General features: G+C 42.2%; 1 protein-coding gene across 2 annotated transcripts in view; it reads left to right on the top strand.

Moving 5' to 3' along the window:
- itgb1a (integrin, beta 1a) overlaps positions 1–22,135 on the top strand; it is a 135,590-nt gene that overhangs the window by 73,431 nt on the left and 40,024 nt on the right. The window contains exons 6-12 of one of the 2 annotated variants that reach the window (XM_060922474.1): positions 4,490–4,728; positions 8,549–8,704; positions 8,792–8,887; positions 10,469–10,609; positions 11,537–11,626; positions 11,755–11,895; positions 13,931–14,133. In XM_060922474.1, the coding sequence (XP_060778457.1) occupies positions 4,490–4,728; positions 8,549–8,704; positions 8,792–8,887; positions 10,469–10,609; positions 11,537–11,626; positions 11,755–11,895; positions 13,931–14,133 (1,066 nt within the window). The remainder of the gene's footprint in view (positions 1–4,489; positions 4,729–8,548; positions 8,705–8,791; positions 8,888–10,468; positions 10,610–11,536; positions 11,627–11,754; positions 11,896–13,930; positions 14,134–22,135) is intronic. The other variant, XM_060922475.1, reaches the window with a different exon arrangement.

Below are 22,135 nucleotides of genomic sequence, written 5' to 3'. Positions count from 1 at the left end.
TGCGTTGTCTGTCTGTCATCCGTCTGCAATTTACAAAAATCGCTACTCCTCCTATAGGATTGATTTGGATTTTGATCAAACTTGCATACAATGTTCCCCAGGTTGGTGTGCATAAAGTTAAATTGGTGGCGCCACCTGTCATTTACGATTTTATGGGCATCTGAATATTTTTTTTAGGTGACTCATCCCATTCAACGCTACTCTTCAATTGGATTTCAAACTCGTACACGACAACAATGGACAGTATGAGCTACAGCCTCATTAAGGCTGCTTTTTTTTTTTAATAATATCTTGCATATCTTTTTTGTAAAAAAAAAAAATGCTCGAGTGGCATCCACACTGGAACGTGTGTGTGTGTACATCACACCGCTCATCTGTGTGTTTTTTGTCAAGTAAAATTCCACTTCCTAGTTCAAACCAGTCGCTACAGTAGTTATTAGTGACATCAGTGGACATGAAAAACTGTATACGTTTCAGGAAAAGGAAGACAATTTTACCTTTTCCTGTTGACATACTTTAAAGTGAGTCTGGCTGCTTCATATGTTTTGCTAGCGAAGCAAAAACAGAATATTTGGTCATATTGTGTCCAGGATGTCAGTGACTTGATATTACTTTCTTGTTCTGAAGAAGCCTTTATTTTGTCACATGTACGCTTGAGCACAGCGAAATTCCTCTTCTGCATTTAACCCATCTGAAGCAGTGAACACGTACACATACCCAGAGCAGTGGGCAGCTATGCTACAGCACCCGCGGAGCAGTTGGGGGTTAGGTGCCTTGCTCAACGGCACTTCAGCCATGATGCAAAGGGCGGGGAAAGTGCTGTTCATTCACTCACGCTTTTCCTGCCCGTCCCGATAATTGAACCGGCAACCCTTCCTGTCCAAGGTTGCTTCTCTATCCTTCAGCTGCCCCCATAGCTGTTTTATAGAACTGTTGTATAAAAGCAGTGGCTCACAGCTGCTTATTTATTTTCAGTATACAATGCTGATGTTCAGTATAACTGCACTGTTAAAGTAAATAAGTGAAATGAACAGTTTTGTAGTTATGATGGTCAGAAATGTGAATCTGGATCCAATGACAGATGCTGAGGGTTTAGATGGTTAATTACTGTAAGCCTGGATTAATACTAGCTTTGAAGGAAATGCATTAATTCGGCAGAAGGGCCAAAAAAAAATTAGACATAACTAATTTTTTTGTATTTTGGTCACTAAAATCCCTGGTGTGTGCTTTGTGCATATAGTGCATGCAGTTTTTGAACATGTAGAGGCATGGTGGTGTAGTGGTTAGCGCTGTCGCCTCACAGCAAGAAGGTCCTGGGTTCGAGCCCCGTGGCCGGCGAGGGCCTTTCTGTGCGGAGTTTGCATGTTTTCCGCGTGGGTTTCCTCCGGGTGCTCCGGTTTCCCCCACAGTCCAAAGACATGCAGGTTAGGTTAACTGGTGACTAAGACTACGTTCACACTGCAAGGCTTAATGCTCAATTCCGATTTTTTTGTGAGGTCGTTCACATTAACAAATATATGCGACTTGTATGTGATCCTCAGTATGAACGAAAAGCGACCTAAAAGTGTTCCGCATGCGCATTGCAGGATACGACGACGTCACACGCAGTGAGCATGGCCAGTGTTTACGGAAGTAACCTAAAGTTTCCTGTGTATGACAGTAGCCAGCATGGAGTACCTGGCGATGATGCAGTTGTTGTTGCGACGGAGCCAGAACATGCACAATAGCCTGATGTTAAGGAGGAGGTTGAGAAGGAAGAGGGCAAGGGTTTTGGCTCAGGCGTTCTGCGGGGTAGTGACTGCAACCTCCGTTCAAAGGAACATCAAAGCCATGTTGTTGTAACTTTTTTTGAGAGACCCGCCGCCTACTTCAGCGCAGAATAGTGACGTTTGTGGCTTGTTGATGACGTGTAAGTCGGATGAATGCGACCTGGCGGTTCAGACTGAAGTCGCATATGAAAAGATCGGATAGGAATCGGAATTAGAACCACATATCCAAACGGCCTGGGTCGGATTTGAAAAAATCGGATCTGTGTCGTTCATATTGTCAATAAAAGATCGGATACAGGTCACATATGGGCGAAAAAATCGGATTTGAGTCACTTCAGCCTGCAGTGTGAACGTACACTAAATTGACCGTAGGTGTGAATGTGAGTGTGAATGGTTATCTGTGTCTATGTGTCAGCCCTGTGATGACCTGGCGACTTGTCCAGGGTGTACCCCGCCTTTCGCCCGTAGTCAGCTGGGATAGGCTCCAGCTTGCCTGAGACCCTGTAGAACAGGATAAAGCAGCTAGAGATAATGAGATGAGATATATAAGGTTTCAAGTTTATGCACTATTTGCAATTAAATAAGGGAAAAATGGAACTAATTTAAGTGTTTATCAAATATCTTTGTACTGGGGTCATCTTTATCATTCACACTCAAACTGTAAATGTTATTAACGGGCACTTTATTGGTAAGTGTTACTGTAAGTTACTGTATGCTTAAAGTTTCTTCGGCAGTGCAATTTGAAATCGTGAGCTAAGAAAACAAAGCATGGATACACGGAAAACTCTCATATCGTAAAATTTATTTATGGTTTTTTTTTTTTTTTTTTTGTGCTCTCATGAGGTGGTTTTTCAGATGATATGTCCTTAAAGCAACATTTTGCAAAATGAAAATTTCAACAGATTTTTTTGCATTCAAGTCCCATGTATGACATGAAGAGCAAATGGGAACACTACCTTTCTGAAAACGAGAACACTCTGTGAGGGCTATTGTAATAAAACCCAGCTTTAAACACACATCACTTCATGGAAACACTGACCATTCGCAATTGTTTTGTAGACTTCAAAAAAAAAAAAAACACTTTGTGCAACACTGTAATGGAAACTCAGCTGCAGTTATCAGCGCTAAGAGAAACACACATTGGGTGCTACAAGTGCCTAATCAGAGTGATCCAGATCTGCCTTTCCAGTTAATGTTTTTCCAATAAAATAGTCACAATGTTTAGAAAGAAAGAAAGCGCAACTTTATTCATCACACACTTGTGAAATTCCTCTCTGCATTTAACCCATCTGAAGCAGTGAACACACACACGTGAGCAGTGAGCACACACACACACACACACACACATACCCAGAGCAGTGGGCAGCCATGCTAACAGCACCCGGGGGGGAGTTGGGTGCCTCGCTCAAGGGCACCTCAGCCCAAGGCCGTCCCATATTAACCTACCCGCACACTTTCACAGATTTAATCTTTGAGTATTTAACCCGAACTTTAATTTATTAAATTGTAGCAAAACATCTCATCTCCTCTCATTATCTCTAGCCGCTTTATCCTGTTCTACAGGGTCGCAGGCAAGCTGGAGCCTATCCCAGCTGACTACGGGCGAAAGGCGGGGTACACCCTGGACAAGTCGCCAGGTCATCACAGGGCTGACACATAGATACAGACAACCATTCACACTCACATTCACACCTACGGTCAATTTAGAGTCACCAGTTAACCTAACCTGCATGTCTTTGGACTGTGGGGGAAACCGGAGCACCCAGAGGAAACCCACGCGGACACGGGGAGAACATGCAAACTCCGCACAGAAAGGCCCTCGCCGGCCACGGGGCTCGAACCCGGACCTTCTTGCTGTGAGGCGACAGCGCTAACCACTACACCACCGTGCCGCCCCGTAGCAAAACATGTACAGCATTTTTATGCCTCCGCCACCTTAAGGTGCAGGAGGCATTATGTTTTCGGGTTGTCCGTCCCAAAACCTTGTGAACGCGATATCTCAAAGGCTTATGAAAGGAATTTCACCAAACTTTCACCATTTGTGCGCTTTGGGACAAAGATGAAATTATTTAGATTTTGAGATCAAAAGGTCAAGGTCACTGTGAGGTCAAATGTCCGTCCTGAAACCTTGTGAACACGATATCTCCAAGGCAAATGAAAGGAATTTCACCAAACTTTCACCATTTGTGCATTTGGAGACAAACATGAACTGATTAGATTTTGAGGGTAAACGGTCACAGGTCAAGATTACTGTGAGGTCAAATGTCCATCCCCAAACTTTGTGAACGCCATATCTCAAAGACTACTGAAAGGAGTTTCACCAAACTTTCACCATTTGTGTGCTTTGGGACAAAGATGAAATGATTTAGATTTTGAGATCAAAATGTCTAAGGTCAAGGTCACTGAGGTCAAATGTCTGTCCGAAAACCTTGTGAACACAGTATCTCCAAGGCTAATGAAAGGAATTTCACCAACCTTTCACCATTTGTGCGCTTTGGGACAAACATGAACTGATTAGATTTTGAGGTTATAAGGTCACAGGTCAAGATTACTGTGAGGTCAAATGTCCATCCCCAAATCATAACTTAATAAGGCATGTAGTCTACTAGGCAGAGGCATCCCCATCGATGGCGTTGAGTTCTATCTAGTTAAATATGTTTGACTGACAGCGTATGTGCTAAATGTTTCATCATGTGTATATTTCTGTGCTTCTTTGTCAGGTTTTGGTTCGTTTGTCGAGAAGACGGTCATGCCCTACATCAGCACCACCCCTGCCAAGCTTCTAAACCCCTGTACCGGGGACCAGAACTGCACGAGTCCCTTCAGTTACAAGAACGTCCTGAAACTCACCAGCAACGGTGAGCAGTTCAACACACTGGTGGGTCAGCAGCAGATCTCGGGCAATCTGGACTCTCCAGAGGGCGGCTTCGACGCCATAATGCAAGTGGCTGTGTGTGGGGTGAGTGTGGAGAGCTTAAACATGTCATTTTTCAGTCCTGATTTTTAAAATGTCTTTAGATTTTCGAAAAGGATACACTGGCAGATAAGTTGTATTCACACTTTTGGTTAAACTTCAAAAAATGATTTCAAGTGAAATAATCTAGAATTAGAAAAATTTGAAATAAGAATCGGGTACAAGTAAATTGAGAAGTATTTTAAGTTATTCCACGAAATCGAGTCGTACCTGAGCTGATAGCTGATGAGGAGCGTAGCACCGAGTTGGTTATAAGCCATGTATGATGAGATTGAGTGGAATAACTGTTTTATTTTATCCACATTCACTGGACTTTGAGAAACGGAGCATTTTTATTTTTTGCAAATTCAATAAACAACTTTATACAAAACGTCCGACAAAATAATTTCCACTTGGAATGTAAACAAACCGGCAAAATGACAGGAGCAATTAGTGAAAAATGCTATTATAATAATTCTTGAAAAATAAATACATGTTCTTACCTTCAAATACTTTTATTCCATATTTTGTTGCTTTTTTTTTGTGTGTGTATTTTTTGGGATTTTCTTCTTTAGGGTTTCTTGGCAGTTGGCGAACCAACTTAAAGCTGTATTACTGCCACCAACTGGGCTGGAGTGTGGAACAGGAGCTATGGGGGGGACGAAAAAATCTGTTTTTAGCTTTTTTTTTTTTTAATACTTGCTAACAGTTTTTGGGGTTTTCTTTTGGAGTTGAGTTTTTATTTCATCCTCGGTTGGTTTAGCAACACGCTCCACCATTTTGTTTTTCTCTGCTCACGGTATATGAGCTGATGTCCTAGTAGTAGAGTAGCCAATCAGAGCGTGCGATTGCTCATATCCAGTGAATGTAGATAGAATAATTGTGATTTTCATTGATAACTCAAAGGCCACATGAATACTGAATCTGTCCACCAAATTTCATCAAAATCCGTTCACTACTTTTTTGTGTTGCGCTGGGAACAGCTAAAAAATAAAATAAAATCCTGAATCCACGTACATGCCTGGATTTGCATCAAAATCTAATTGATTGTTCTTTGGCCCATGGCTCACCTTTCCTCAAAACTTCATCAAAATATGTTCAGTACTTTTTGAGATACATGGGGAATAGTCAAACAAATGGAGGTGAAAACATAACCTTCAACAAAGCTGGCAGAGGTAAAAAATAGATCTAAATGGATCACTTTAAGCACTTATAGCCAGAAATACAAAGCTTTAGCTGTTTGATGGAACACTTATCATTCTTTCTTGAGTTAACTACCAAAAGCAGGTAAACTTCTTCAAATGCATAATTAAAGGAACCTCCATGTGTTAAAGGTTTTTACTGAGCAGTGTGTATTTCATGAACGAATAGGGAATTTACGGTTTGGTCTCCCACATGAGGAGAGAGAATAATAGAGTTGGAGCAACTGCAGCTGGTGTGTTGGTTTTGGGTGATGAAAATGTATTCAGGAATACGTTTACTAGAACGGTTTGTTGGTTTTGAAAGCGATCTCCCTGTACGAGTGTTGAATAGAACATTTGCACGGTGATCAAGTTTGTGTTTGTTGGATGCACTTTTTTTAATCCCCCGCCCAAACAAAGTTTGGCGGGGGGGAGGATATAGAAACAGGTTCCGTCTGTCTGGTCACATTTTAGTTTCTGGGCCATATCTTTAAAACTACTGAAGATATCTTCATGAAACTTTGCATACATATCTAGCAACATGTGAACTGGTGCCTTTTGCTATTTTGGATTTAAAAACTTTTTTTTTTCTAATTTTTACATCGCAAATAGATTTTGACTTTAGTTTCTAAGAGCAATGTTCGTTTCTGGAGCATATATCCAAACTATTCATGATACGGATTTGAAACTTGGTAAACAGTGGCGCTTGAAAGTTTGTGAACCCTTTAGAATTTTCTATATTTGTGCATAAATATGACCTAAAACATCAGATTTTCACACAAGTCCTAAAAGTAGATAAGGAGAACCCAGTTAACCAAATGAGACAAAAATATTATACTTGGTCATTTACTGAGGAAATTGATCCAATATTACATATCTGTGAGTGGCAAAAGTATGTGAACCTTTGCTTTCAGTATCTGGTGTGACCCCCTTGTGCAGCAATAACTGCAACTAAACATTTCCGGTAACTGTTGATCAGTCCTGCACACCGGCTTGGAGGAATTTTAGCCCATTCCTCCGTACAGAACAGCTTCAACTCTGGGATGTTGGTGGGTTTCCTCACATGAACTGCTCGCTTCAGGTCCTTCCACAACATTTCCATTGGATTAAGGTCAGGACTTTGACTTGGCCATTCCAAAACATTAACTTTATTCTTCTTTAACCATTTTTTGGTAGAATGACTTGTGTGCTTAGGATCGTTGTCTTGCTGCATGACCCACCTTCTCTTGAGATTCAGTTCATGGACAGATGTCCTGACATTTTCCTTTAGAATTTGCTGGTATAATTCAGAATTCATTGCTCCATCAATGATGGCAAGCCATCCTGGCCCAGATGCAGCAAAACAGGCCCAAACCATGATACTACCACCACCATGTTTCACAGATGGGATAAGGTTCTTATGCTGGAATGCAGTGTTTTCCTTTCTCCAAGTATAACGCTTCTCATTTAAACCAAAAAGTTCTATTTTGGTCTCCTCCGTCCACAAAACATTTTTCCAATAACCTTCTGGCTTATCCACGGGATCTTTAGCAAACTGCAGACGAGCAGCAATGTTCTTTTTGGAGAGTAGTGGCTTTCTCCTTGCAACCCTGCCATGCACATCATTTGTTGTTCAGTGTTCTCCTAATGCTGGACTCATGAACTAATGTTAATGTGAGGGAGGCCTTCAGTTGCTTAGAAGTTACCCTGGGGTCCTTTGTGACCTCGCCGACTATTACACGCCTTGCTCTTGGAGTGATCTTTGTTGGTCGACCACTCCTGGGGAGGGTAACAATGGTCTTTAATTTCCTCCATTTGTACACAATCTGTCTGACTGTGGATTGGTGGAGTCCAAACTCTTTAGAGATGGTTTTGTAACCTTTTCCAGCCTGATGAGCATCAACAACGCTTTTTCTGAGGTCCTCAGAAATCTCCTTTGTTCGTACCATGATACACTTCCACAAACATGTGTTGTGAAGATCAGACTTTGATAGATCCCTGTTCTTTAAATAAAACAGGGTGCCCACTCACACCTGATTGTCATCCCATTGATTGAAAACACCTGACTCTAATTTCACCTTCAAATTAACTGCTAATCCTAGAGGTTCACATACTTTTGCCACTCACAGATATGTAATATTGGATCATTTTTCTCTATAAATAAATGACCAAGTATAATATTTTTGTCTCATTTGTTTAATTGGGTTCTCTTTATCTACTTTTAAGACTTGTGTGAAAATCTGATGTTTAGGTCATATTTATGCAGAAATATTGAAAATTCTAAAGGGTTCACAAACTTTCAAGTACCACTGCACATGTTAAGGTGATGTAGATGTGCCTTTTCATACTAAGAAATTTAAATTTTTCATGTGTCCATGGAAACTATTTCAGACTTGGTCTCTCAGGTTAGTCTTAGAGGTAGGTTTTGTTTCCGGAGCAGAACTTGAAAACTATGAGTGGTACGGTCTTGAAAGTTGGTATATGTGTTGATTAAGTAATGTATATGTGCCTTTTGATACTAAGAAATGTGAGGAATTTTATTTTTTTTAGCTCACCCGGACCAAAGGTCCGGTGGGCTTATACCATGGGCTGCTGAGGTCAGTGTAAAGAAGTAGGGTTGGTTTCCTGCAGCAGAACTTGAAAAATTCTGTTTCTCTCTTTCTTAGGAGCACATTGGCTGGAGAAATGTCACTCGTTTGCTGGTGTTTTCTACGGATGCAGGTTTCCACTTTGCTGGAGATGGAAAACTGGGTGGAATTGTGCTTCCTAATGATGGCAAATGTCACCTGGAGAACAACATGTACACCATGAGCCACCATTATGTATGTGCCGTGTGAAATATTCGTTTTACGCTTTGTGATATTCAGATAATTGCATATTCGTTCATTGATTTTATTGGTTTATTGCAGGATTATCCTTCAATAGCGCATCTGGTGCAGAAACTGAGTGAAAACAACATCCAAACCATCTTCGCAGTCACAGAGGAATTTCAGCCTGTTTATAAAGTAGGCTTCCGTCATTCACCAAGCTCTGTGTGTGTGTGTGTGTGTGTGTGTTTTGCATATGTTTGTTGGCTTACGTTACACACACACACACACACGCACACACACGCCCGCCCGCCCCACAGTTGAAATCGTTATTGCGTTCTCATGTTCTTACGACTTTCTCCTTTGCTATTTTCATGAAATTGACCAAAATTCTGATTAAAAAAATACTTAGGAGTAATCTAAGATTTAAGATTTGCTTTAATGGCATTATTTAACAAATTAGTTGACACTGAACTTCAGCATTAATACACAATAGGTAACATTTTAATAACATTTTAAATAAAACTTGCATTATAATTAAGACAACTTTTGTTATACATATTATTATAATAATAATAATAATAATAATAATAACTAGCAATATCATAAAATGACGTTTCGACATCACTGACTATAACTTAAGACTGAGCATGGCCTCCGAGGCGTCCCTGATTTGAGCAGTCAGTTTATTATTCTATGAAAATGCACTGGGAAGCTGGACTGTTTGATTTATGAGCTGTTGCTCATCCAAGCAAGAAAGCCAAGATTAAACATCCAATCTGATTCCAGACATGCTAATGTTTTTACTTGATGCACTCTCTTGGGACTTTATATAAAAACTTGAACTGACTCTTAATCATTTAGTTTAAACACTGTTTATTTTATTCTGTTGATGTCTGTGATGTTGAAACGTCAGTTTATGATATCGCTAGTTTTTTATTATCCATCCATTCATTATCCATAGCTGCTTATCCTGTGCACAGTCGCGGCCAAGCCGGAGCCTATCCCTGCTGACTACCGGCGAAAGGCGGGGTACACCCTGGACAAGTCGCCAGGTCATCACAGGGCTGACACAGAGACAAACAACCATTCACACTCACATTCACACCTACGGTCAATTTAGAGTCACCAGTTAACCTAACCTGCATGTCTTTGGACTGTGGGGGAAACCGGAGCACCCGGAGGAAACCCACGCGGACACGGGGAGAACATGCAAACTCCGCACAGAAAGACCCTCGCCGGCCACGGGGCTCGAACCCAGAACCTTCTTGCTGTGAGGCGACAGTGCTAACCACTACACCACAGTGCTGCCTAGTTTTTTTTTATTAAATGTAAAACTTGCATTAATGTATAAATTGATGTAAAATTGTAGTAATTGTGTGGGGTTTTTTTTAATTATAATAAACAAAATATGCCAAATAATCAACACCAGAATAAACCAAAGTGAAATTACTACAATGACCAAAAATATAACCCAAAACCTTATTTAACATCAGAATTAAAGTTCTGAATCAGGATTGAGGCTGAAAAGCAACTTCCAGTATTTATGCCTGTCGTATAGCCAAAAAGTTCTCAATATTTCAGAATTAATTTGCTTTATTTATTTCCTTTTTTTTTAAGTCATGAATCGGATAAACATTTATATTCCATCTTTTAGGTGCATTTCACTTTCAATTCTACAGATTTTATGGAATAAAGTGTAACATGATGCTTATTTTGTTACTTCTTGCTGTTAACATGGTGTATTAATGCTGAAGGATTTTTTGTTTTGTTTTAAAGCTCATCCGGCTGCAGGCCAGGCCGGATGAACTTATGCGATCACACATCCGTTATCGTCGTCCGTCCACAATTTACAAAAATCGCTACTCATCCTACAGGATTGATCAGATTTTGAGCAGACTCCCATCCAACGTTTCCCAGGTGTGTGTGTGTGTGTGTGTGTGTGCATAAAAGTTGTCAAGACGGTAGCGCCACCGGTCATATTTAACATTTGATGGGTGTTTTGAAAATGTTGGGTGACTTGTCACACCAAACATGACTGACTGTTTGTAAACTGCTAGGTCGTGTTCACTGAAACTCACCCAGAAGACTCTAAAGACGTATTCCAACAATAAGTATTCACCAGGCGGTGCCACCTGCCATGGATGTGGCTACACGGGAGGAACATATGCAATTTCACTAAAATCACTGCTACTTCTCAGACAGGATTGATCAGATTTCAAACTTGCTCACAACAACAGTGGCCGGTATGAGCTACAGCCTCATTGAGACTATTTTTTTTTTGGGCTTTTTCACCTTTATTGGATAGGACAGTGTAGAGACAGGACAGGAAATGATCGGGAGAGAGAGACGGGGAGGGATCGGGAAATGACCTCAGGTCGGAATCGAACCCGGGTCCCCGGATTTATGGTATGGCGCCTTAGCCACCTGAGCCACGACGCCCCCGTTGAGACTATTTTTACGCCAACTAATAGAGCAAACGTTCAATGAAGAAATCTTAATGTAAACTATTAGGGGGGGAAAAAAACTCCTTTATGATGTGCATGTCAGATGTCTCCAGTGAGAACTGAATTCTTACTGAGGTCTGAAGCAGTGTGAATCCACTTCTGTCTATATCTTGGATTGCTGTAACTCTGAATAGTTTCCACCCCGAGACTTGGCGTTTACTCTGCTCTGAAATCACCATTTAGAATTCCTGCCTGGAACGTGAACATGCTGTTTTTATAATACAACCTTTTTTTTTTTTTTTCTTTTTAGTCTGTCCTAGACTGCAGTGTTTTTTATTTGTCTCCTTCCTGTGGTTCACTCCCCAACACATTTTTTCAGAGTTTTTTTTTTCCCCCCCAGGAACTGAAAAACCTCATTCCGAAATCCGCAGTGGGAACATTGTCCGCAAACTCCAGCAACGTGATCAACCTTATTATTGATGCGTACAATGTAAGTACTGTATATCAGGTTACTCCTTCTGAATTGTTTCTTTATTCACCTGTAAAGCACTCGGAGACTCCCCCCCCCCCCCCCCCCCCCCCCCCTTATGTCTATATGTTTTATCTTTTGTCCTGTAGTCCCTGTCTTCAGAAGTGATTTTAGAGAACAGCAAGCTGCCTGAAGGAGTCACTATCACATATCAATCCCGCTGCAAGAACGGAGTAGTGAGTGTTGGAGAGGAAGGACGCAAATGCTCCAACATCTCAATTGGAGATGAGGTAAGACTCTAAAGAATAGGAAAGCTTCTGTAGGTCATTGATGATTTTTAAATCAGTGCTTGAAAATCCATGTTTTGTTCAAGCCCTGGGATCTATGTTTATCTTATGTAGACCGGGTTCCCGCTGGCGCTCGTCATCGATGAACATAATCCATCAGTGACAAAGAGAAAATTACTGGCAGTCGTCACAGTGACGAATGTATTTGTCATCTTTTGTAGAAATCCAACCCCAGTGAAAAGATGGCAGGAAGCCAGAGTGTAAACAAAGAGCACGTGCTTGTGACCAGTGAAAATCGACTACACATAATGACCAAATGAGCGCCAAGCTTTTGACCAATCGCAGTGCGTCTTAATCGGCCTGGTGTGGTGGTGTAATTATTCTCTGTGTGAAATGAACAATGGTGCAGTCTAAACTGAGGAAGTTTTTTGGGCAGGTTTCTTCAAGCACTGAAGATGACTTAAGGGCCGAGACAGTCACGGGGGAGGCACACCCCGAGCCCCGACTGTCCCCGAGCACATGGGACAGTGTCTGTAATACAGGGGGTTGGTTTATTTAAAAAAAAAAAGGGGGGGGGGGGAGAAGTGCCATCAGTGTCTGCCGGCAAGCAACTGAAGGGCTCTATTGCCCCTTTTCCACCAAAGCAGTTCCAGGGCTGGTTCGGGGCCAGTGCTTAGTTTGGAACCGGGTTTTCTGTTTCCACTGACAAAGAACTGGCTCTGGGGCCAGAAAAACCGGTTCCAGGCTAGCACCAACTCTCTGCTGGGCCAGAGGAAAGAACCGGTTACATCAGCGGGGGGGGGGCGGAGTTGTTAAGACCGACAACAATAGCAAGACCGCGAAAGGTCGCTATTTTTAAGCAACGAGAAGGAGCAGCTATACAAACGCAAAGTCATCCATTATTGTTGTTGTTGCTGTTTCTTCTTCTCCGTGGTGTTGTTGCTTCGATGTTCGCGCCAAGGTTTATGCAAACGCAGCGACATAACTGATGTATACAGCGACGTAATGACGTGGCTCCCCTTAGCACCGTGAGCTATGGAAAAGCAAACTGGTTCTCAGCTGGCTCACAAGTTGAATGAGTTATGAACCAGCACCAGCACTGGCCCCGAACCAGCCCTGGAACTGATCTGGTGGAAAAGGGGTATATGTTTCAGGCGATGTGGTGTGTTGAGTCCCCGTGGATAACATATGATGAAAAACGGTGTCATCCCGTGTTCAGTTTGTAAATCAACAGGAAATTTGAATTCCTTCACTGTTGGTTGTTCCCAGATTCTTCTCAACTCTGTTCAATTGTAAATCAAGTTTTGTGTTGAAGTAAAGGCTTAAAGGGAGTCCTCATACCTCCTTTTTAAATAATTCCCTGCTAAAATAACCTTCAGTAAGCTCCAACTAAAGAGGTTTATTTGCGCTTGATGGTGCACAGGCCGCTCAAAATCAAGTCTTTCTGATGAGAGGCTGAGTGGAGCCCAAATTTTATATGTAATGGAGAGGCCTTGCTGTATCTGTACAGATATTTGAATTGTGCCAGTTTGGTTGGTATAAACCTGTATTAAAATCCACTTTGATAAATCAGTAACTAAAAAAATACAGACTAATTGAAGAAAAAAAAAAGGAAAAAATGAATACTTCTTTGACTTGATTTTTCAAGGGAAAAAAAAATTGGAGAATATTTTTCAGAACCCAGGGGGGAACCCTGTGTAGATTGTGGGTTTGATTGGGTAGAGTGGTGTAATACATGTAGGATAAGCGATATGCTAACGATATTGTATGCTATCAAACCAAATGCTAGAAGGGAATAGAGCACGTGTTTTTATTCCATCGAAAACGTGTCGTGTATGTATACTATGATAGCGGAGATCATAGTGGAGTCTAGTATAAAAAGTCAGTAATTAATCTGAAAGGTTATTCCAGTCCACCACACAAGCATAATTCTCGTGGTGTTCTGTGTTGAGTGGTATTTTTTTTTTAATTATTATAATTCTTAATTAAAAGATCTGTTGTTTATCATTTATTGAATGTTCCTGTTTTTGTATAACAGGTCTCCTTCAGCATAAACATCACAGTTAATGGCTGCCCCAAACAAGGCAAGCCTCAGATCCTAAAGATCAGACCTCTGGGCTTCACCGAGGAAGTGGAGATCAAACTGAGCTTTATCTGTGACTGTGAGTGCCAGAAGAAAGGCATTGTGAGCAGCGACCTCTGCCATAACGGCAATGGCACCTTCGAATGTGGTGCCTGCAGGTAACGGTCCATCAACACGCAAATAATCTCATCTCATCATCTCTAGCCGCTTTATCCTGTTCTACAGGGTTGCAGGCAAGCTGGAGCCTATCCCAGCTGACTACGGGCGAAAGGCGGGGTACACCCTGGACAAGTCGCCAGGTCATCACAGGGCTGACACATAGACACAGACAACCATTCACACTCACATTCACACCTACGCTCAATTTAGAGTCACCAGTTAACCTAACCTGCATGTCTTTGGACTGTGGGGGAAACCGGAGCACCCGGAGGAAACCCACGCGGACACGGGGAGAACATGCAAACTCCGCACAGAAAGGCCCTCGCTGGCCCCGGGGCTCGAACCCGGACCTTCTTGCTGTGAGGCGACAGCGCTAACCACTACACCACCGTGCCGCCCCATATATATATATATATATATATATATATATATATATATATATATAAAATTTTATTTTGCTGCTATTTTGTTTGACTATAAGGAGTTAAAGCAACACTCAGGAAATGCGACAGTATACGAATCTCGATATACACTCACTGCCCAATTTATTAGGAGCACCAACATATTCCTGCAGTTCTTCCATGTAGCAGCAGCGCAATGCATAAAACCCTGCAGATACAGAGCAAAAAGCTTCATATCAAACATCTGGATGAAGAGAAGTGTCATCTCTGACTTTGATCATGGAATGGACCTTGGTTCCAGATGGGCTGCTTTGAGTATTTCTATAACTGCTGATCTCTCTATCAGGCAGACTGTTGTGTGTGAAAACCCCAGGAGATCAGCCATTTCTGAAATACTCAAACCTGGCACTGACATCCATGCCACGGTGAAAGAAAGTCAGACTTTGAGATCACAGTATTTCCCATTCTGTTGTTTGACGTGAACGTTAACTGAAGCTCTTGATTTGTACCTGCATGATATTTGATGCATTGTGCTGGATAATGAGCAAGTGTGCAGGTATTCCTGTTAAAGTGACTGGTGAGTATGTTTGTGTTCTCTGTTGTGTTTAGCAGATCAACATGCAGTGCAAGTAACAGCAAATGAAAAAAAAAATTCGACACTGTGATGATCTCGTGCTAGCTAAAGAGTAAAAAAAAAAAAAAAAAAGGGGGGGGCTGGAAGAAAACCCAAATCCATAATCCTAATCCAACTGCTGTCCCTGGTCTTTAAACGTCCTGAACTTAATTGATTTCTATTTGGGTTTTATTACATTTAATACTGAGTATTCCTGCTCAGCTCTGGAACATGGTCCAAAACACACACACACACCACTTTAAAAGAATACTTGCTTGAAGTAATGTGCAAAATGATTCTTACATTATTGAGCTTGCTATTAATGAATTTGTTCATTTGCTTACCAGAGTAATACAGTGAAGTTGGTATTTCTGATTAACTGTCAATGTATACTTCTGATTCTTCTTCTTCCCTTTGCAAGTTCAGTATTTTTGCTCCTTCTCCTCTTTAATTTGTCAGACTCGGGTTCTTATTTCAGAATGTGGGTCATTCAACTATGGAAAGAACAAAACACTGTTCTATTATTATTATTATTATGTTATATTAAAGGTGCTGACTGCAAAGTTGAATTCTGGGCAAAAATGTTCCATCTCTATAGCTGTTGGAGTTTTGAGATGCTTTGAGTTGAAATTGAGGAGTTGCGCTGCTGCACACACCATGTATCCTGTGTGTAAATGCTTTGCCGAGATAAAATGCGTCCCGCATTTTATGATTCTGGAGATTGCTAAAGCAAGTGGGCAACAATATCACATGACCACCATGGGGCGTTTGACCTACTTTTACTTAAAACAAGTCAGCATGGGCAAACATGGTGGACTCCACTCTCCTGCCAGCGGAAAAGAAAAGGAAAATATATAATTTTTTATCACATATTTATTGGGCATATATAAAAATGAAATGATTACAAAAGCTATCTATACTACCCAATAGGAAAAGTGCGAACGGGACTCTGAGGCCCATGCTGGGCACTTCCCTTTAGAATAAAAATGAAAAAGAATATAAAATAAAATCTAAAACTGATGATACAAACCTAAATAACACTAAAACTAACCTAGAAAAGTTCTAACTTAAGAAAGAATACTAACATCATCTGTGACAAGGACACTGGCTTACTAGACACCATGTGCATGTTAGATCTACATCAAATATGTCATTAAGAAGTGAAGAGTACTTAAGTCTTAGGTATGGCTTAAACTTAGCAAGACTAGAGAAAGTGCTAGGAGACACTTGTTTACAAATAATATTCCAGAGACAGGGTGGCACGGTGGTGTAGTGGTTAGCGCTGTTGCCTCACAGCAAGAAGGTCTGGGTTCGAGCCCCGTGGCCAGCGAGGGCCACAGCAATGCCGTAGGGTTGTAGCTTGCTCAGAAGAATCGTGTGGTCGATTTTTGTCAAGCTTTGGCAAAATCAAGATAAAGAACGTCAACTTGAATGTTTTTATCAAGGTATTTGCCAATAGTATGAAGTATGGAGAGGAGCTGAGTAACACACGAGTGAGAGCTTAGGAACCCATGCTGTGCAGTGGAGATCAGGTTTAACATAGTCTTAGATTCTATTGTAGACACTGCGCTCAAACACCTTGCTTATGATGGGCAGAAGCGAAATCGGTCTATAGTTTTCTACTAGTTCTTTAGAATCTCTTATGTGGATAGGTATGACATCAGCAGATTTCCACTCAGATGGCAGGCGACCAGTATTCAGCGAATGGTTAGAAAGGGAGCAGATAGTTGGTGTAATTTCTTCACTGCATGCTTTCAGTATTAGAGGAGGAATACCGTCAGGACCGCAGGACTTTGATATGTCCAGAGTGTCAGATGGCATATTTCCTGGTCAGTTTTGAGAGGAAGAGGTGGTTTATCCATGTCTGCATTAGAGTTTGCAGGAAGAAATACAGAGGAGAAGTAGGAGTTGAGGTTTTCCATATGGGGATTTAGCTGACTGATGTTGATATATTACAGCACTCTGGTCTTTTCGGTGACGTAGAATGGCCTTATGATAGCTCCAGAATACCTTGAGATTACGACCAAGTGATGACTGTATTTTCTTCAAGTACTGTCGGTGCTTCTGTCTAATCAGATACTTGATTTTCTGGCTCAGAGTGCATAGTTTCAGCTTGCAGGATGCAGTTTTGTTTGTGCGGTATTTCTTCCTAATCAGATGATGGACTTCTCCATCGATCCAAGGTGGAGAGTGCACATCTTTTATTGTTTTAACAGGAATATGTTCAGCTACAGCAGTTGTGAACCAGTTCTTCCAGCACGCCCAGTAGTTGTCGACATCAGGAATAGAAGTGATGTTGAACGGGGCACTAAGCAAGGAACTACGTAGATCTTTGAAACTGCCATGTGTGAAGTCGTAAATTTGGCGCTCAACTTGTCTCATCTCATTATCTCTAGCCGCTTTATCCTTCTACAGGGTCGCAGGCAAGCTGGAGCCTATCCCAGCTGACTACGGGCGAAAGGCGGGGTACACCCTGGACAAGTCGCCAGGTCATCACAGGGCTGACACATAGACACAGACAACCATTCACATTCACACCTATGGTCAATTTAGAGTCACCAGTTAACCTAACCTGCATGTCTTTGGACTGTGGGGGAAACCGGAGCACCCGGAGGAAACCCACGCCGCTCAACTTGTTTGGGTCTTAAAAACTTCAATTTCAACTGAAATTCCACAAGATAGTGATCAGTTGGGAAACTATGCTACTCAGCAGATCTTGTATGCACTCCCTGAATAATTTCTGGACTATTACAAAGCAGCAGATCAAGTTTATTTCCAGCGATGTGGGTCGGGCCTTGAATAAACTGTTGTAGGTAGTTGTCTCCGATAAGGTATTAGGCAGAGACCCGTCCACCCGTAAATTTGACGGGCGATTGCTGATTTCAACGGGCAAGTATACACACAGACGGATACTGAAACGGACAATAATGCCGAAAATTTTCGCACATGAATACTCCCACATGTCATCTGATAAATCCAGTTATGTTCCGCCATCATTTACAAATCGTAAGAAACACAGTTTAATACGAAAAATACTGAAAACTTGAAATGAAAATTCAGAATATTTCATCGCTTCCCTCTTCGCTCGCCGCTACTGAGGGAATCCTGGTTAGTTTCTTTTCCTCCGCTTAGTAATATGCTTAAATTCAGCGGGTCGTCTCGTCTGATCTGAGGTCGCGTTCGGATGGGGTTTTCGAAAAAGGGAGAGGGGGCCCTCCCCTTCAGGCGGCCCCTCGCCTCTCATCGTTCCGACCCCCGGCCTCAGCCTGAGCCTCTCGCGCCCGTGGCCGCGACCCCGTCTCGTCCCGGTCCGGGGCGCGCGCGGGCAGCCAGAGTGGAAGGATCCACCGGCAGCCGCACGCGTCCGCGGGGGGTGGGCCGAGGCGTTCGCACGGCGTGACGCGGGAGGCGCGTGTCGGGAGGTCGGGGGAGAGAGCCTTGAGAGGCGCGAGGCGCATCTGGGTTTAGGAGGACGGAGGTGCCTAGCGGGCGCCTGCGAGCCTCCAGCCGCGGAGGCCCCCCCCCACGTGTGTGTGTGTGTGTGTGTGGGGTGGGGGGGGGTCGCCGTCCGATAGATTGGGATAGCGACCCTCAGACAGGCAAGAGGAGAATTTCTTGTCTTCAAGCGACTAGTATACCAGAACAGGTTCTCAACAGATGGTGATGATGAATGGCAGGAAGAGGGTCATTTTGCAAGACCAACTCAGCTCATGATGAAGATATTTGGAGGTCCAAACATGCCAAATCAGCGGCTCTATCCAAGCATGTTTCACCTCATGTCAATGGCAATATGTGTGCTTGTTGGCAATGCAGAGGCTGAGCGAGTCTTTTCTGTTCAGAACAGGATCAAAACCAAGTTGAGAACAAAATTAAGTATAGTTAGGCTGGAGCAGCTTATCAGACAAAGCTGCGAAAAGTTAGATCGTCAGGAATTTGACTTTGATGCAGCAGACCGATTCTTGCAGGCCCCTAGACGTCTGTAATCTTTGTGTAAACCAAAGAAACTCAGTTCCCGTTCTTTCAAAGTTAATTTTAATTTTTGAGTACCATAGTTTGGTCAAAATATTATGGATGACAGTCAGTGACAGACATTCTGCGATTTAATTTGTGCCACGTAAAATAGAATACTGTTGGGTTTTTTTTTATTCAATACTGTAACTACATCAAAAGATTGTATACAATTCATTGTTGTTTATTTTCTTTTCACTTTTGTTACCAAATCAAACACCGTACATACATCTGATACATTCAGGAGTGAAACTGAAAAAAATACAAAGTAAAAATATGCAATATTTCTGATCAAAAATTACACGCCATTTCACCCTGAAAATGTCCTAGAATGCAGGAAATGAAGTCTAAATTTCAAAAATTTTCTGGGGGGGCATGCCCCCAGACCCCCCTAGAGGGGCTTCGCGCCTGCGGCGCTCATCAGGATTATATAAAATATTATTTTTGACTGGTAATTTTCTTTTTCTGCCTAATACCCTAGTCTCCGATAAGGTGGCAGAAAGTGTCCTCGTCTGCCTGTCCCCCAATGTTTATAGGTGACTTGACTTGGACTCATAAATTGGAGACGAGGACTCAGATTTTTTTTTGTAACATGCCATAATAATTTGCCATAAGATATTTATATCTACATTCGTTTTTGTACTAATTTCGCGCAAAAGTGTCACACCTGCGCACCTTGGCGTGTGCATCAGATAGACTCTCAGGCGCGTTCCGGACAGCGCATGCGCCAAGCGGAGACTCGACTCGCACCTGCACAGGATTAAGACGCAATCAGCTCACCTATATTTAACCCTGGAGAACCCACGGGGTCAAATAGTTCATAATTTTCCAAAGAAGAGAAGGGTGCTTGGGTTCTACAGGGTTAAAAATTGTGAAAACGCACTTACTTTGCGAAGTATTGAGTTGCATTGTCGACACATTACCGAGCCTTATTTCCTTGTTTGGTTTCCTGATCCCTGATTTCCTGTTTCTCATCTTTGATTCTGCAGAGTCCACGATAGCCTGTTTCACTTGTTTTTTTTTTTTAATAATGATTTTACCTGCTGTTCTGGATTGTTTATCTGTCTTCACTTGTATTAATAAACACACCTTCTGCACTTGCATCCGTCTCCCAGCCATCTCTGACAGAATACTTCACGCTCCCTGACAAAGAGAATGCACATTCACCTGTTTATACGTCATGTTCAGGAACAAACTAATGTTAATGGCGCTAAAACAGCCACCATCAAATGGCGCGGGTGGAGTCTTGCTCTCGGACTCAACTCAATTTTTTTTTTTTTCCATGACTTGGATTTGACTCGGACTTGAACAGTGGGGACTTGAGACTGGATTCGGACTCTAGGTTTAGTGACTCGACTACAACACTGACCGGAGATGTGTGTAGGTGCAATTGGTAATTAAGTGATCAGTCTCATTAAATCAGTCTCATTGAATCAGTCTCATTAATTAATACCATTAATTTTGGTGCTTAATAATAAATTATCAAACAGCTAAATTATGATATATTCTAAATTATTATGATCACTTACCGTATTACACAACTCATATGCACCTTGGAATTCTTTTGAGATTGGGCGACTTCGAGTATATTAGGCACAACAAATAAACACACAGTTTCAATAATAATTGAATTTATTATGATAAAGATGGGGGCGGCACGGTGGTGTAGTGGTTAGCGCTGTAGCCTCACAGCAAGAAGGTCCTGGGTTCGAGCCCCGGGGCCGGCGAGGGCCTTTCTGTGTGGAGTTTGCATGTTCTCCCCGTGTCTGCGTGGGTTTCCTCCGGGTGCTCCGGTTTCCCCCACAGTCCAAAGACATGCAGGTTAGGTTAACTGGTGACTCTAAATTGAGCGTAGGTGTGAATGTGAGTGTGAATGGTTGTCTGTGTCTATGTGTCAGCCCTGTGATGACCTGGCGACTTGTCCAGGGTGTACCCCGCCTTTCGCCCGTAGTCAGCTGGGATAGGCTCCAGCTTGCCTGCGACCCTGTAGAAGGATAAAGCGGCTAGAGATAATGAGATGAGATGATAAAGATGAATAATAGCAGTTGGAATCATTATATACAAATATGATATGGTGTGTGTGTGTGTGTGAGGCCTTATGGCCTAAGCAAAAGGCTGGCATGGGATGCTAGCTAGGTATGTTTGTGTGTGTCCGCGTGGTGTAGGGGTCACCACGTGGGATTTGAGGAGAACAAAAGAGTTAGCTTTGGTTGCTAGCTAAGATGTGTTGGCCACATGTGGAGACAAAGATTAGCCTTGTGTTGCTAGCTAAGACAAAGGAATGCTAGCTAAGGTGTGTTTGTGAGTGAGTGTGAGTCCACATGGTGGAGGCCTTGTGGCCTAGACAAAGACTAGCGTTGTGTTGCTAGCTAAGCTAGCTTATAACACTACTAAATCCACTGAAATCTTGATGAGGTCAAAATATGTGTAATAATGAAATTAAAGTGTTAGAAAGGAAAAGAGGAAAGCATGCAACAGCCTATCTATTAAACAATTGAGAGGACAAAAATAGAACAATAATTCAATACCCTGAGGGTCTACAGTGTACACATTTAAACCGTTCCTGAGTTTAAATTCACACTTCTTCATAAAGCTAATTCCTAAGACTAGTTTTGCCCAAATGCCAGTCTCTTTCTTCAGTATCTTGCCTTTATGCAAGATTATGAAGAGATGTTCCGAGACTTTTGGAGTTTCAGTTGTGGAGACTTCCGTGAAGCGCAGAGAATTTCTTGGTCCGACGCGTGGTCGCTCGTGATGAAAAGAAGTCTCTGATCAAAATAATGTGCACAGCGCTTTAATTAGAAGGATCCGGTCGCTTCTGACTTTTTTAAATTAACTGCTTGGAGCGGCAGTTTGTACGTACTTATAATGAATAAAGGAAAAACTGGTTGTAACTCAGTCTGAGTCAAAATCGTGCGCTTCTGGATTTCTACCATGGCCAATGGTAAACAAAGAAAAACGCGCTGAATCTTTCTTCTT

The sequence above is a fragment of the Neoarius graeffei genome, chromosome 5 (assembly GCF_027579695.1).
Source record: "Neoarius graeffei isolate fNeoGra1 chromosome 5, fNeoGra1.pri, whole genome shotgun sequence".
Classification (NCBI taxonomy): Eukaryota; Metazoa; Chordata; class Actinopteri; order Siluriformes; family Ariidae; genus Neoarius; species Neoarius graeffei.
The sequence above is the reverse complement of the archived record's forward strand: the minus strand, read 5'-3'. Positions and strand labels throughout refer to the sequence as shown.